The sequence below is a fragment of the Sander vitreus genome, chromosome 11 (assembly GCF_031162955.1).
Source record: "Sander vitreus isolate 19-12246 chromosome 11, sanVit1, whole genome shotgun sequence".
Lineage (NCBI taxonomy): Eukaryota > Metazoa > Chordata > Actinopteri > Perciformes > Percidae > Sander > Sander vitreus.
Window position 1 is genome coordinate 31,429,711 of NC_135865.1, and position 13,192 is coordinate 31,442,902.

The 13,192-nt window shown below is 41.8% G+C and overlaps 1 protein-coding gene across 1 annotated transcript; it reads left to right on the forward strand.

The window, feature by feature from the left end:
- Nucleotides 1-753: 753 nt before the first annotated feature.
- Nucleotides 754-1,698, forward strand: LOC144525897 (olfactory receptor 56A4-like). Its single transcript, XM_078262956.1, has one exon. It carries the CDS (start codon nt 754-756, stop codon nt 1,696-1,698), a length of 945 nt encoding a protein of 314 aa, XP_078119082.1.
- Nucleotides 1,699-13,192: the final 11,494 nt, after the last annotated feature.

The following is a 13,192-nucleotide window of genomic DNA, read 5'->3' on the forward strand; positions in this document are numbered from 1 at the left end:
TCGATGCAACGCTCACACACACACACACAAACACAGTCAGTGTGTAACACACCGTAGCTCCCTTTGGACCGGGTGTGTACAGGTTGCTGCTCTCACTGTGACAGCAAAACAGGATAAAAGTTCAGCTGCTGCCTCAGTCTGTTGTAAGTCGGGGGGGGGGTGCTGTGTATTATTCTAACTCCTAAATGTACATACACTAATGCAAAGACTGTTTGTGAATATATTTGTATTTGTGTGAACTTTATAGCACCATTTATTCTGTTGGCTGATATATGTACTGATTTTCTCAGCTATTTTAGGTCACAAGTAAACAACTTTAATAAATTGTGAAAGCTTTTGAGACAGGTTTATTGCAATTGCAAAGTTTTTCACTTGTGGAAAAGGACATTTGATTCTCTATCCTCTGAGAGCCTTGTTAACCTGGATACATCTCTTCTTCATTCAACTGAAATTTAGTTGCTTCTTGATTTAGTTCATGTGACACTGACCTTTTTCCACCCATGTCTATTTGTTGGACATGTCTTTTTAACTTAATGAAATGTGTTAGGTGTGCTGAATATTTTACAGCAGAATTGTTAGAAATGCAACGTACATGCATGCAGGCTTATTGTATGTTTTGTGTCTTGCTAAACTGTTCAAATAGGACATTTTCCTGAGAACATTTTAATCTAATTTACTGTACATTGATCTGTTCAACCCTCCTTTTCCCTTCATCACTCACTTCTCTTCTTCCAGCTCTGCTGTTGTGCAGACATGAAGAGCAACAACAGCCTGAATCCTGTGTATTTTCAGTTCACTCTGTTTGCAGACTTTGGGCCCCTCAGATATCTGTTCTTCAGTCTGTGTCTGTTGCTCTACATGACTATTGTCTCTGCTAACATTGTCATTATTCTGACAGTCTGTCTGGAGAAGTCTCTGCATCAGCCCATGTATATTTTTATCTGCAGTCTGTGTTTTAACTCTCTGTACGGCTCAGCTGGCTTCTTCCCCAGGTTTCTGATGGACATTCTGTCTGACACTCATTTGATCTCACGTCCATTATGTTTCATTCAGATGTATGTTATTTACACCTATGCGTCATGTGAGCAGACTCTCCTCGGCATCATGGCCTATGATAGATTTGTTGCTATTTGCCAGCCTTTACACTATCACAGTAAAATGACAATTAAGATTGTGAGAAACCTTTTGATTTTTGCCGTGATCGTCCCTGCATTTGCTATTGGTTTCTGTCTCTATCTTACTGTCCGATTACCGTTGTGTGGCAATAAACTGAATAGGCTTTTCTGTTCTAACTGGCCTGTGGTTCAGCTCTCCTGTGTGGACACAACTCTGAACAACATAGTAGGTCAGTTTGCCACGATGACAACCATCTTCATCCCTCTGTTCTTTGTCTTGTACACCTATCTACGTATTCTGCTTGTTTGCAGGAGAAGCTCGTCTGAATTCAGAGGAAAGGCGTTACAGACCTGCCTGCCTCACATCGTGACATTCATGACCTATTCTTTCTCCGTCTTCTGTGAGCTGTCATTGACTCGATTTGAAACTGATAAAATGAATCCTATCATCCCAGTTGTTTTATCTTTAGAGTATTTGATCATCCCCCCCATTAATAACCCTCTAGTTTACGGTCTGAGTCTGCCTCAAATCAAAGGAGTGATTTTTAGATTTTTGAAGAAGATTCATGCTGCGAAAATGTAAACCTCAACATGCACATTTAGTAAACCATATATCTCTAAGCCACAAAATATGCTTGTAGAATATGTTAAATGTATTTGTCCATAGATCTTGTTTGTTATTACATTCATTTTAAAGGGGTGCTATGCAGTTTTGGCCATTTCTTCGCTCTTTTCTCTTTCTCGCTTTTTGCTGGCAGGTATCTCTATAGAGCTCCCCCCACAGCTTTGGAATAGATATTTGGCAACTACTATGTTTATTTGTGTCTGACTCTTCAGTCTGCCATTTCCTCTTTCTCTGTTCCTCCGACAATGCTTTTCTAGCTTTATGCTTCTTTTTTGCTGGCTCAGCCATGACCATAGTGTGAAAAACTCCATCACTACCTTGTTAGCCGGTTCCTGAATGGGCGTATGTGTGCAGTGCCGTGAAGCAATTCGTTATGTCGCGAGACCTGATATCACGCGATACTTCCTTGGCTATACTTCCCGGCGATCGCCGGCCCAAAGTTGCAAGGGTGGTTTTTCCGCTCACAGGCGCTAGGGGGGAGCGAGACTACCACCATTCAACTCGAAAAAAGTCATATAACCATTCCAATGACTCCGAATCTGTTCAGTTAAGGTAAATTAAGCTACAAAAATGACATAGTTCCCATAGTCTATAAAAAGAAAGATCTGTTCAACCTGAACCAAAAGAATGATATTAACATTGCAGCTGCATGGTTCAACTAACAGCTGCACAGGCTAAAATAAATCTTTTAAACTCACATTGTGGGTTTGAATTAGTCTCAAATGGTAATAGATTGTTCTTCGTCCATTTCTCACACAATAAATGTAAAAGCACATTAGGAATATATATCATGTGCTGCTTTTGCAGGAAGATTGAGGCCTTTGATATCACATTCCCAAATGTTTCACGTCAAGGACACCTAAACTGACACAAATTAGGCCAGGGACCCCCAGTAGCCAAGATTTGTCCCAGGGCCACCCACCTGACAGGGTGTTTCCTTTTGGATGTTTTACTACAGAACGTGTATAAAACCCATGATAAAAATAGTCATACATTCTGTTATTGTGTTACTTATGGATGGAAGTATAGTGGAAATAATTACCACTGATGTAGAACTAATTATAATAGATAGGTGGTCAGGTGTGTTTGATGGGAAGTTAGTCTGACAGTGTTTTAGCTCTGTATGTTCCACTGTGTTTATTCTGTTTTAATATTACTTTGTGGTTAACCAGTTGCCCTTTAGTAATTATATTTACACTATATTTACACAATATTATAATAATGTAGGATTTGGAATAAACAAGACAGTCTACAACCATCAGTGTGGAATCCCATTTGTGTCAATATAATCAGACAAAACATCTTAAATATCAAACAAAAAATACATATTCGAGAAAAATAAGTCAAAGCCTTAAACTCATAAAGTGAGAGTCATAAACTCAAGCAAAAAAATGTCATCTCAAAAGTAAAGGTAAAGTGTTGCGGCTGTAAGCAGTCCAACAAAGTGCTGACGTGAGGGACTAAACACAGATATGCAAACACACTGTGACACGCTCAAGATTGTATTGCAGTGATTTATTAATCCACACATAAAATACAACTAGTACTGCAGTTACAAAATTTAAAGTTACTTTGTGAGTCAAAATAAGTTAGTGCGGCAGTCAACAGAAAGTGTTCGCTCCCAGGCTCACGCCCTCTCTGTTAAAGCCCAAAAAACCCAGGTTAACAGGTGAAGCAAACAAATATAATGTTATCACTTCCACTCAAGTCACGATGCCCACGAAGCACGCCAACCACCTACAATATAAGTGCACAATATAATAATCAATAAATACTATAAATGAGACCATAAACAACATACAGTATGTGGCTCCTACATACAGAGCTGGGGATTGCTCTGGCTTAAATCAAATTGTAACAGCCACTAACTGAAGGTTGTCTCTGCCAACCCACAACCACAATCTTTCCCTAACCTTAACCAACTGGCTTTTGTTGCGTAAGCGTATTTCTAGACATATATCCACAGCGCTGCAAAATAAGATTTGGCTACACCACAGATACATTCTAGGATAGGAGAAAAAAACACTCTGGGTTGTTTGCAGTTTTCTTTCAGCCCAGTCTCATGGCAGGCACTCCCCGCCAATCAGTCCCATTACGTCCCAGTTAGATAGAAAATATCCTTTACATACTCTTTGTAAATCGAGTCTTGATCGCTGGATGTCTCCGAGTACTGTCGATATGAAAAAAAACGACCAAAATCGGTGTTACCAAAGAGGTAGGTGACAGTACAAAGAGTACAGTAGAGTAGAGTTGAAAACGCATCTTCTTGTCACGTAAAGGCCCTGTTCATGTTGCACAGAAGGTTTAATTGCATTTTGTGTATGTTAAGAGGCACAAAAGCACTCTTTAGAACATGGCACTCAACTGGCATTTTAGGTAACTGGGAGCTCTAGCCATTAGCTGCAGCAACTCCAGTTTGCTAGCACCGATTTTGGTCGTTTTTTTTTCCTATTGGCAGTACTCGGTGACATCTAGCGATCAAGATTCAGGTAAAAGTTAGCCAGATTTCTCCTTTAATATGCACATTTACCATAACCATATACCATATATCTCTAAGCTACAAAATATGTTTCTAGAATATGTTAAATGTATTTGTCCTTAGATCTTGTTTGTTATTACATTCATTTTAAGGTGGTCTATGAAAAGAAAGATGTGTTCAACCTGAACCAAAAGAATGATATTAACATGAGTGCTGCAAAATAAGGTCTGGTTACACCACAGATACATTCTGGGATAGGATAAAAACACTCTGGGTTGTGTTGGGGATTTTTCTCCTCTGTATCCCCCCTTTTGGGACAATGTGTCTGACTCCAATAAAAGACCTATATATCTCCGTGCATTCATTAAATTGGTATTACATTGATCCTAAGCAAGAGCCAAATAAGGCGATAAGATAAAGTCAAAAAACATTTGTTTAATCGGTCAAGCAGTTTCAATACACAGATTTGTGGGATCACAAAGCACGCATAGACTAAGTTTCCCTAGCAACAGACAAAAAGCCGGCGCCGATCCAAGTATCTATAGACTTTAGGCTCACAGACCTTGTGAGCCCCGATCTATTCTTCCCCTCATCTCTTATACTTTCTTTCTTGGGCCTGCTCTTCTTCTCCAGCACAGGGACTGTTATCTGCACACAACACATGCCAGGTTGGGGGCCACTGTGTTATGTCCAGCCTGGTCTCGCAGAATTCTGAGACCAAAATGATAAGAAACTGTTAACACCGCATTACGTGGTGGTGGCACGGAATGTGTGAAAATTCTGTGTGGCCACCCGTGAAAACAATGCCAATGTAAAGTCAATGACAAGATGACGTAGCATTAAGAGAGACTACGGTAGCAAGTAGTATGAAAGCCCGAAAATCTCCTAGTCGTGTCATTCTTCAGCCTGAAGGAGAGCCAGAAACTTTTGTGACTTTATTTCAATATGTGTGTTAAAAAGAATGAGGGGGGCAAAAGAATCAGCCTTCTAGCTGGAGGGGAAAGGTCCAGCACAGCTACTAACAGTCTGTCGGCTCTACTGCTACCTGTTCTGCGGGCAACCCCTACAATAAGCAGTCTTTTGTAGGGACCTGCCTGGCTATATTCCCTGGAACTCCTGGAGACCATAGATGGAGTAAGCTCCCGATGCCATGTCCAGCGTCAACCTCTGTCCAGTCCCAAGTCCTCGCTTTTCAGCGGTCCCAAGCCCGTGGTGGGCAGCAGCCCTGAGTCCGCAATGTGCAGGCTTCCAGAACCTCAGCGGACCCTTCTGGCTATATTTTCTTGGAACAAAAAAAACACAAGAGAGGACGTGGTCGATATGGGTCACGAAGCCATTCCCCGCTTCAACCTCTCTTCAGCCCAGAGCCCGAGCTGTGCAGCGGACCTGAGCCTATGCTGACCAGCGGACCTAAGCCCATGCTATTCCGTGGTCCAGCCGACTCCTGCTCCCCGTGTTTTGTCGGTGGTCCGGCCGACTACTGCTCCAGTTAACCTGTCGGCGGATTTGCTGACTCCTGATCCTGTTGCCTTGTTTCTTGTCACGGTTGCAGTTGCCCTGTCGGCGGACTGGCCGACTCCTGATCCTGTTGCCTTGTTGCCTGTTACTGATCCTGTTGCCTTGTTGGCGGACCCTGGCCCAGCTGTCCCCAGTCCAGCTGACCCATTGCCTGGCTCCAGTCCAGCTGACCCGTCGCCTGTCTTCAGCCCAGCTGACCCATCACCTGTCTCCAGCCCAGCTGACTCGTCGCCTGGCTCCAGCCAAGCTGCCCCTTCACCTCGGCCTGCCTGGCCTCCAGAGGGAGTCGGCTTTCGCCGGCCTGCCTGGCCTCTAGAGGGAGCCAGCCTTCGCCAGCCTGCCTGGCCTCCAGAGAGATATCGCTTTGGCTGCCGGCTTCCAGAGGGGCTCCACCTTCGCCGCCGGCCTCCAGAGGGGCTCTGCCTTCGCCGCCAGCCTCCAGAGGGGTATCGCCTTCGCTGCCGGCCTCCAGAGGGATATCCCCTTCGCTGACCGGCTCGGTCTCCAGAGGGGCTTCGCCGATGGCCGCCAGACGGATTCTTCCTTCACCGCCAGCCTCCAGAAGGATTCTACCTTCGCCTTCGACCACCAGAGGGGCTCCGCTTTGGCCGACCTGCTCGGCCTCCAGAAGGGTTTCGCCTTCGCCGACAGCCGCCTAAGAGTCCTCAATGCCTGAGGGGCTCTACCCTCGCCGGCCTGCTCGGCCTCCAGATGGTGTATGCCCTCGCCGTCCTGCACGGCTACCAGAAGGATCTTGCCTTTGCCGCCGGCCGCCAGAGGGTTTTTGCCTTCGCCACCGGCCACCTGAGAATCCTATACGGCCTGTTTGGTCGCCAGAGGGGTTCCATCCTCGCTGCTGCAAGCAGCCCTGCTGGCCAAAGCTGTCCCCAGTTCCTGAGTGCCCTCTGTCCCCAGTTCCCGGGCGACCTTAGTCCCCAGTTCCCGAGTACCCACGGTCCCCAGCTCCCGAGTGCCCATGTCCCCAGCTCCCGAGTTATCTTTATCTCATTCCATGAAATATCCAGGCAGGCCTGCCTTATTGCACGCTACAAATGTTCTTTAAAACCTGCAATTTTCAGCTTGTAGCTTGCTAGTTCGAAGGTTGTTGTTTGTTTCCCATAGCCACAGGATTTTCAGGACAGCAACTGTTACGACCCCTCCCTTTCCTGTATTAACTAGACAGACCACATACAGTCAGGTCCATAAATATTGGGACATCGACACAATTCTAATCTTTTTGGCTCTATACACCACCACAATGGAGTTGAAATGAAACGAACAAGATGTGCTTTAACTGCAGACTTTCAGCTTTAATTTGAGGGTATTTACATCCAAATCAGGTGAACGGTGTAGGAATTACAACAGTTTGTATATGTGCCTCCCACTTTCTAAGGGACCAAAAGTAATGGGACAGATTAACAATCATAAATCAAACTTTCACTTTTTAATACTTGGTTGCAAATCCTTTGCATTCAATTACAGCCTGAAGTCTGGAACGCATAGACATCACCAGACGCTGGGTTTCATCCCTGGTGATGCTCTGCCAAGCCTCTACTGCAACTGTCTTCAGTTCCTGCTTGTTCCTGGGGCATTTTCCCTTCAGTTTTGTCTTCAGCAAGTGAAATGCATGCTCAATCGGATTCAGGTCAGGTGATTGACTTGGCCATTGCATAACATTCCACTTCTTTCCCTTAAAAAACTCTTTGGTTGCTTTCACAGTATGCTTCGGGTCATTGTCCATCTGCACTGTGAAGCGCCGTCCAATGAGTTCTGAAGCATTTGGCTGAATATGAGCAGATAATATTACCCGAAACACTTCAGAATTCATCCTACCGCTTTTGTCAGCAGTCACATCATCAATAAATACAAGAGAACCAGTTCCATTGGCAGCCATACATGCCCACGCCATGACACTACCACCACCATACTTCACTGATGAGGTGGTATGCTTTGGATCATGAGCAGTTCCTTTCCTTCTCCATACTCTTCTCTTCCCATCACTCTGGTACAAGTTGATCTTTGTCTCATCTGTCCATAGGATGTTGTTCCAGAAATGTGAAGGCTTTTTTAGATGTTGTTTGGCAAACTCTAATCTGGCCTTCCTGTTTTTGAGGCTCACCAATGGTTTACATCTTGTAGTGAACCCTCTGTATTCACTCTGGTGAAGTCTTCTCTTGATTGTTGACTTTGACACACATACACCTACCTCCTGGAGAGTGTTCTCGATCCGGCCAACTGTTGTGAAGGGTGTTTTCTTCACCAGGGAAAGTATTCTTCGTTCATCCACCACAGTTGTTTTCCGTGGTCTTCCGGGTCTTTTGGTGTTGCTGAGCTCACCGGTGCGTTCTTTCTTTTTAAGAATGTTCCAAACAGTTGATTTGGCCACACCTAATGTTTTTGCTATCTCTCTGATGGGTTTGTTTAGATTTTTCAGCCTAATGATGGCTTGCTTCACTGATAGTGACAGCTCTTTGGATCTCATATTGAGAGTTGACAGCAACAGATTCCAAATGCAAATAGCACACTTGAAATGAACTCTGGACCTTTTATCTGCTCCTTGTAAATGGGATAATGAGGGAATAACACACACCTGGCCATGGAACAGCTGAGCAGCCAATTGTCCCATTACTTTTGGTCCCTTAGAAAGTGGGAGGCACATATACAAACTGTTGTAATTCCTACACCGTTCACCTGATTTGGATGTAAATACCCTCAAATTAAAGCTGAAAGTCTGCAGTTAAAGCACATCTTGTTCGTTTCATTTCAACTCCATTGTGGTGGTGTATAGAGCCAAAAAGATTAGAATTGTGTCGATGTCCCAATATTTATGGACCTGACTGTAACTTACATAACACTGTATATTAGTGTTGGCTGATATATGTATTGATATTCTTCAATGACAAATGTTAAGTTGCTTGTGCATTTAGTTCCTGTACAGCCCAGTCTCATGGCAGTTTGTGAAATGGTCACATTATTTAATCTATCGATACGTATTCACGGGGACGTTTTTTTTCGTGGTGGCCAGCACGAAAATGTGAAGTAATGTCAATGGGAAGCATATTTCGTGGTCACAGCACGAAAATGGTAGAGAGTAGTATAAAAAGCCGAAATAGGGAGGCTGGTCGGGTGGTGGATGGGTCAAACAACACAGGAGTTTCACCCGGGGAGCGGAGATCGAGTCCCGCCTGTGGCATTTTGTTTCCCCGTAGTCTTCCTAATCACAACCGTCCTGTTATTGTCGCGCGTCCCCAGCGGCCGTCTCCCGGCGTGTGAGGCGTCCTTTCCCCGTAGTAATTTTCCTTGTGGTGTCTTTAATAGTAATGCTGTGATGGTGTATGAAGAGTAATCCGCTGACACTGTCCTTGGTTATAAAAGTTCATTAATTTCAGCATCAATTTTACAAACTCCTGCAGAGAGCTTGGAGGACAACCAAACCAATTTCTTCCAATATGTTGTTCTCCCGTTTTGCTGTTAACACATGGTATATATTCTGTGCATTGTATAACATAAGTGGGAGGGTGTATGTGTGTTCCTGGGGCCCCTCTGCTAATGTAATCAACCTTACAGCATAATCTTATAACAAACATGTTCCCATACGCTGTTAAATATAGGTTTCCTGTAGGCCTCTCCAAGGTCGTTAGTTAACGGTGCCTAAACTTGTTATTTAGCTGTAGAATGACAGAATACATATTTACCAGGACATATGTTTATCAGGGCCCCTTTCCTGTTATTTCCCAGACCCAACACCTGCATCCTCTCTCATGAACAGGGCCCCAACTCTCTCACCATGAAAATGGTGACATGTCAATACCACATGGTAGCACTTTAAAATAACTATCCATAATTCATCATTTATTAAGCATTAGTAAACTATTAGTTAATGGTTTGTTTATTTGTTTATTATTACTTATTAATTGTTCATATATAGTTAATTATGAGTAAAGTATTTGTTCACACAGTTATAAATGGTTTGTTCATAGTAAACAAGCCTATTAGTTAATGGGTTGTTCATCATTATTAATTTATTGTTCATACATAATTCATCATATAAAGAGAAATTCATCATATAAAGAGAAATTCCTAAAACAAATAATAGAATTGAATTTATGATTATTCCGGTGACATTCTTTTGCAGAAACGGACATATCTCTGTTTATTTCTCTGATGCAGGCTTGACAGTAGTTGACAGAAGAGACAGACGTTGGGCTGGTCAAAAAGTTTGCTAGCTTTGCGGTGACGACCACATCCAAAAAGATAAGAGTATACTCAAGGAAAAGCTTCTGTAACTATGGGGAATGAAACCTCAAAGCCGTGCGACGCATCTGGACCCATAGTGGGTGAGATGGTTAAAAAATATGGACTGGATTGCATGAGATGTCTGCCATATTGGTCAAAAAGATTTGGCTTACCACAAAATGGATCACTGAGTCCAGGAAAGTTAAGATTGAATTTATGATTACGAGTGACATTCTTTGCAGAAACGGACATCTCTGATTGTTTCTCTGATGCAGGCATGACAATAGAGGACAGAAGAGACAGACGTTGGGCTGGTCAAAAGTTAGTCAAAGTAACTAACTAATTTAGCAGAAGGCCTAAAGAAAAAAAAAAATAGTCTATAAACACTCTGAGCGAGTTCTTGACTATTTAGAGACAGACTGCAGAAGAAATAAACTAGTTTAAGAACACGTTTGGCTATTAAGAGGATTTTTGTCTGCAGGCTGTACCGGGTTTTACAAGGTTTGTCAAGAAAGAACTGTTTATGTGATCGACCACATCGAAAAAGATGAGTATACTCAAGGAAAGCTTCTGTAAATATGGGGAATGAAATCTCAAAGCCGTGCGACGCATCTGGACCCATAGTGGGTGAGATGGTTAGAAAATATGGACCGGAGTGCTTGAGATATCTGTCATATTGGTCAAAAAGATTTGGCTTACCACAAAATGGATCACTGAGTCCAGCATTTTATCTGCTTTAATTTCCTATACTGCACTGTAACTTTTTTTTTTTTTTCTCGTATTTTATCTGTTTTTTATTTTTTTTATCTGTTTTCATGTAAAGCACTTTGAATTGCCCTGTTGCTGAAATGTGCTCTACAAATAAAGCTGCCTTGCCTTGGTAAATTAAATATTTTTCCCTTTATAAACTATCTACAAACTATTAGTAATTTCTTTGTTTATCATTTGTAAAGCATAGTTCCTACATTCATTCTAATCAGTAAAGCATTTGTAAATACAGTTAGTAAATGGTTGGTCTATAGTAAGTAAGCTCATGTAAAATGTTTATCAGTTTATTTTTTTATGATTCCAAAATGATGCATTAACCATTTGTAAATGAAGTAATTTTACCATTATCAACTAGGTACTCAGGAACGTAAAAGGTTGTTTAAAACTAGGAAGTTAATGATTAACAGACTATCTACACCTACATTTGTTCATGTCTTAAATAAAATGTTATGATTTAGAAAAAGGCCTAAACTAATAGCTGGGGTGTTTAACTTACAAAACTTACAAAAACTTACCAATAATGTAATCTATGATTAACTCATGAGTTACTACTGGTTAGTTAAGTATATTGTGTGAGCCCATCTAAAGTGAGTACTTTCTATGCTTTACAAAGCATTTATAAATGAGTTGCAAAGGCTAGCAGATACAACAGAAACACAAGTAAAAACAGTATTTGTAAACCTTATTACGATGTAGTAAGAATGTACATTTATGAAATAGCTCGTAGTAGTGTTATTTAGTTGATATCAGTGTGAATTTGGACCAGAACCAGAAGAAAACGAGATTGTTAAGAGCCAGAGAATTGAACATCAATAAAGAGACTAGGAAACCAGGATAACATTTGAGAAGTGTATTAATATACACAGAAACATGGCATACACATATACAGATAAAACACAGGTATGAAAAATAACAACTAAAATAATAAAGTGCGCACATAAAAGAAACCCTTTTCAGTTCTATGAGTTCAATTGTTCTTTGATGACAAGAGTTCAGAGATGTTCAACGTTGGGGCCCATATGAGTTTGGTGTCTGTTGGTCCTACCACCATGAAGAAGGAATCCAGGGCAATCTGTATAAGTTCAGAGTCTCGATCCTGTAGCTCGCCACCCAGCCAACTGAACTGGGAATCTCTAAACCCTGGAAGACTCTGGGACCTGAAGAGTCAATGTGATCCAATATCCCTCTCTGGACCGGACCTCCTGATCTCCACCTCCTCCACCTGTAGATAAGGCCAAATCAGTTCTCTCAATTACTATTCAGTAATAAAATCAATTGCTTAGACTACAATTAAAATAAAATGAGCTGATATTTCAGTTAACCCATATTGAAATATCTAAATCTCTATTCAGTTGTACAACCGTTCTTAAATTTCTTAAGTATCAAAAGTATATAAATCCCTTTCAGGTATCAAAAGTACATTTATATTAATAGGTAACCTTTATACAAAAAAGACATTTCTAATTCAAGTTTTATGGAACCTACCTTAGTAACATTAACACTATTCTTAATATAATTGCATAGATGCATGTAAAAATCTCTCAAATTGTTTTATTTTCCCATAACTTAAGCTACAGTGTTGTAATCTAGAGGCATTAAGACATGCATGCTTATTTATCCCTCCCTGCACCGGTAACAGTAGGTAGTATTCCATTTGCCAACCCACAACCACAATCCTTGCCTAACATTAACCAACGTGCTTTTGTTGCATAAGCCTAGTCTGACATTGCCAGACGTATCTCCACAGCGCTGTTTAGTAAGGTCTGGCTACACCACAGATACATTCTAGGAGTGGAGAAAGAAAATGCGCAGTAGGTTGTTTGTAATTTTTTAAACCAATCACAATTGTGTGGCGGTGGCTCTCTTAAATAGTCCAAAAAATGGAGCCCAAAAAAAGAAAATGCCACATAAAATTTTATATGAAGTTAGTTTTCACACAATACAGTAACGGAAGTTGTATAAATTGACTCGATACATGGGTGAACTTAATTTGCTCTTACAAGTGTATCGACGTGTGTACTTCGTCCACATCAATCCCACCAAACGGTCCCAAATTATCCCATTTTCCAGAGAGTTAATACTGGGCAACATACTCTTTAAAAATGTTTAGAATCATTCACTGAAACAACCAAGCAGGCCTGCTTATTTCATCGTTCAAATGTTCTTCAAAACTTGCCATTTTCAGCGTGTAGCTTGCTAGCTTGAAGGTGTGTTGTTTCCCATACCGATTTTGAAACCGCAACTGTTATGACCCCTCCCTTTCTGCCTGCTGTGGCGTCATTTGCCTGCTTCTACAGGAGCTGGTAGTCTGGCAGGGTCAATCAGGTAATAGACTGACACTTGTGGCAGTTTAAAAAACGGATTATATTCCTGTTAAGGCAATACCCTGATTTCTCCAATGTCCTGTCATAACCTTAGTCGGTTAAAATTGGAGTTCTCATAAGCCGGGTA

Bases quoted from the DNA above. Each gene is read 5' to 3' on its own strand.
- LOC144525897 (XM_078262956.1), top strand. From the start codon at position 754: ATGAAGAGCAACAACAGCCTGAATCCTGTGTATTTTCAGTTCACTCTG.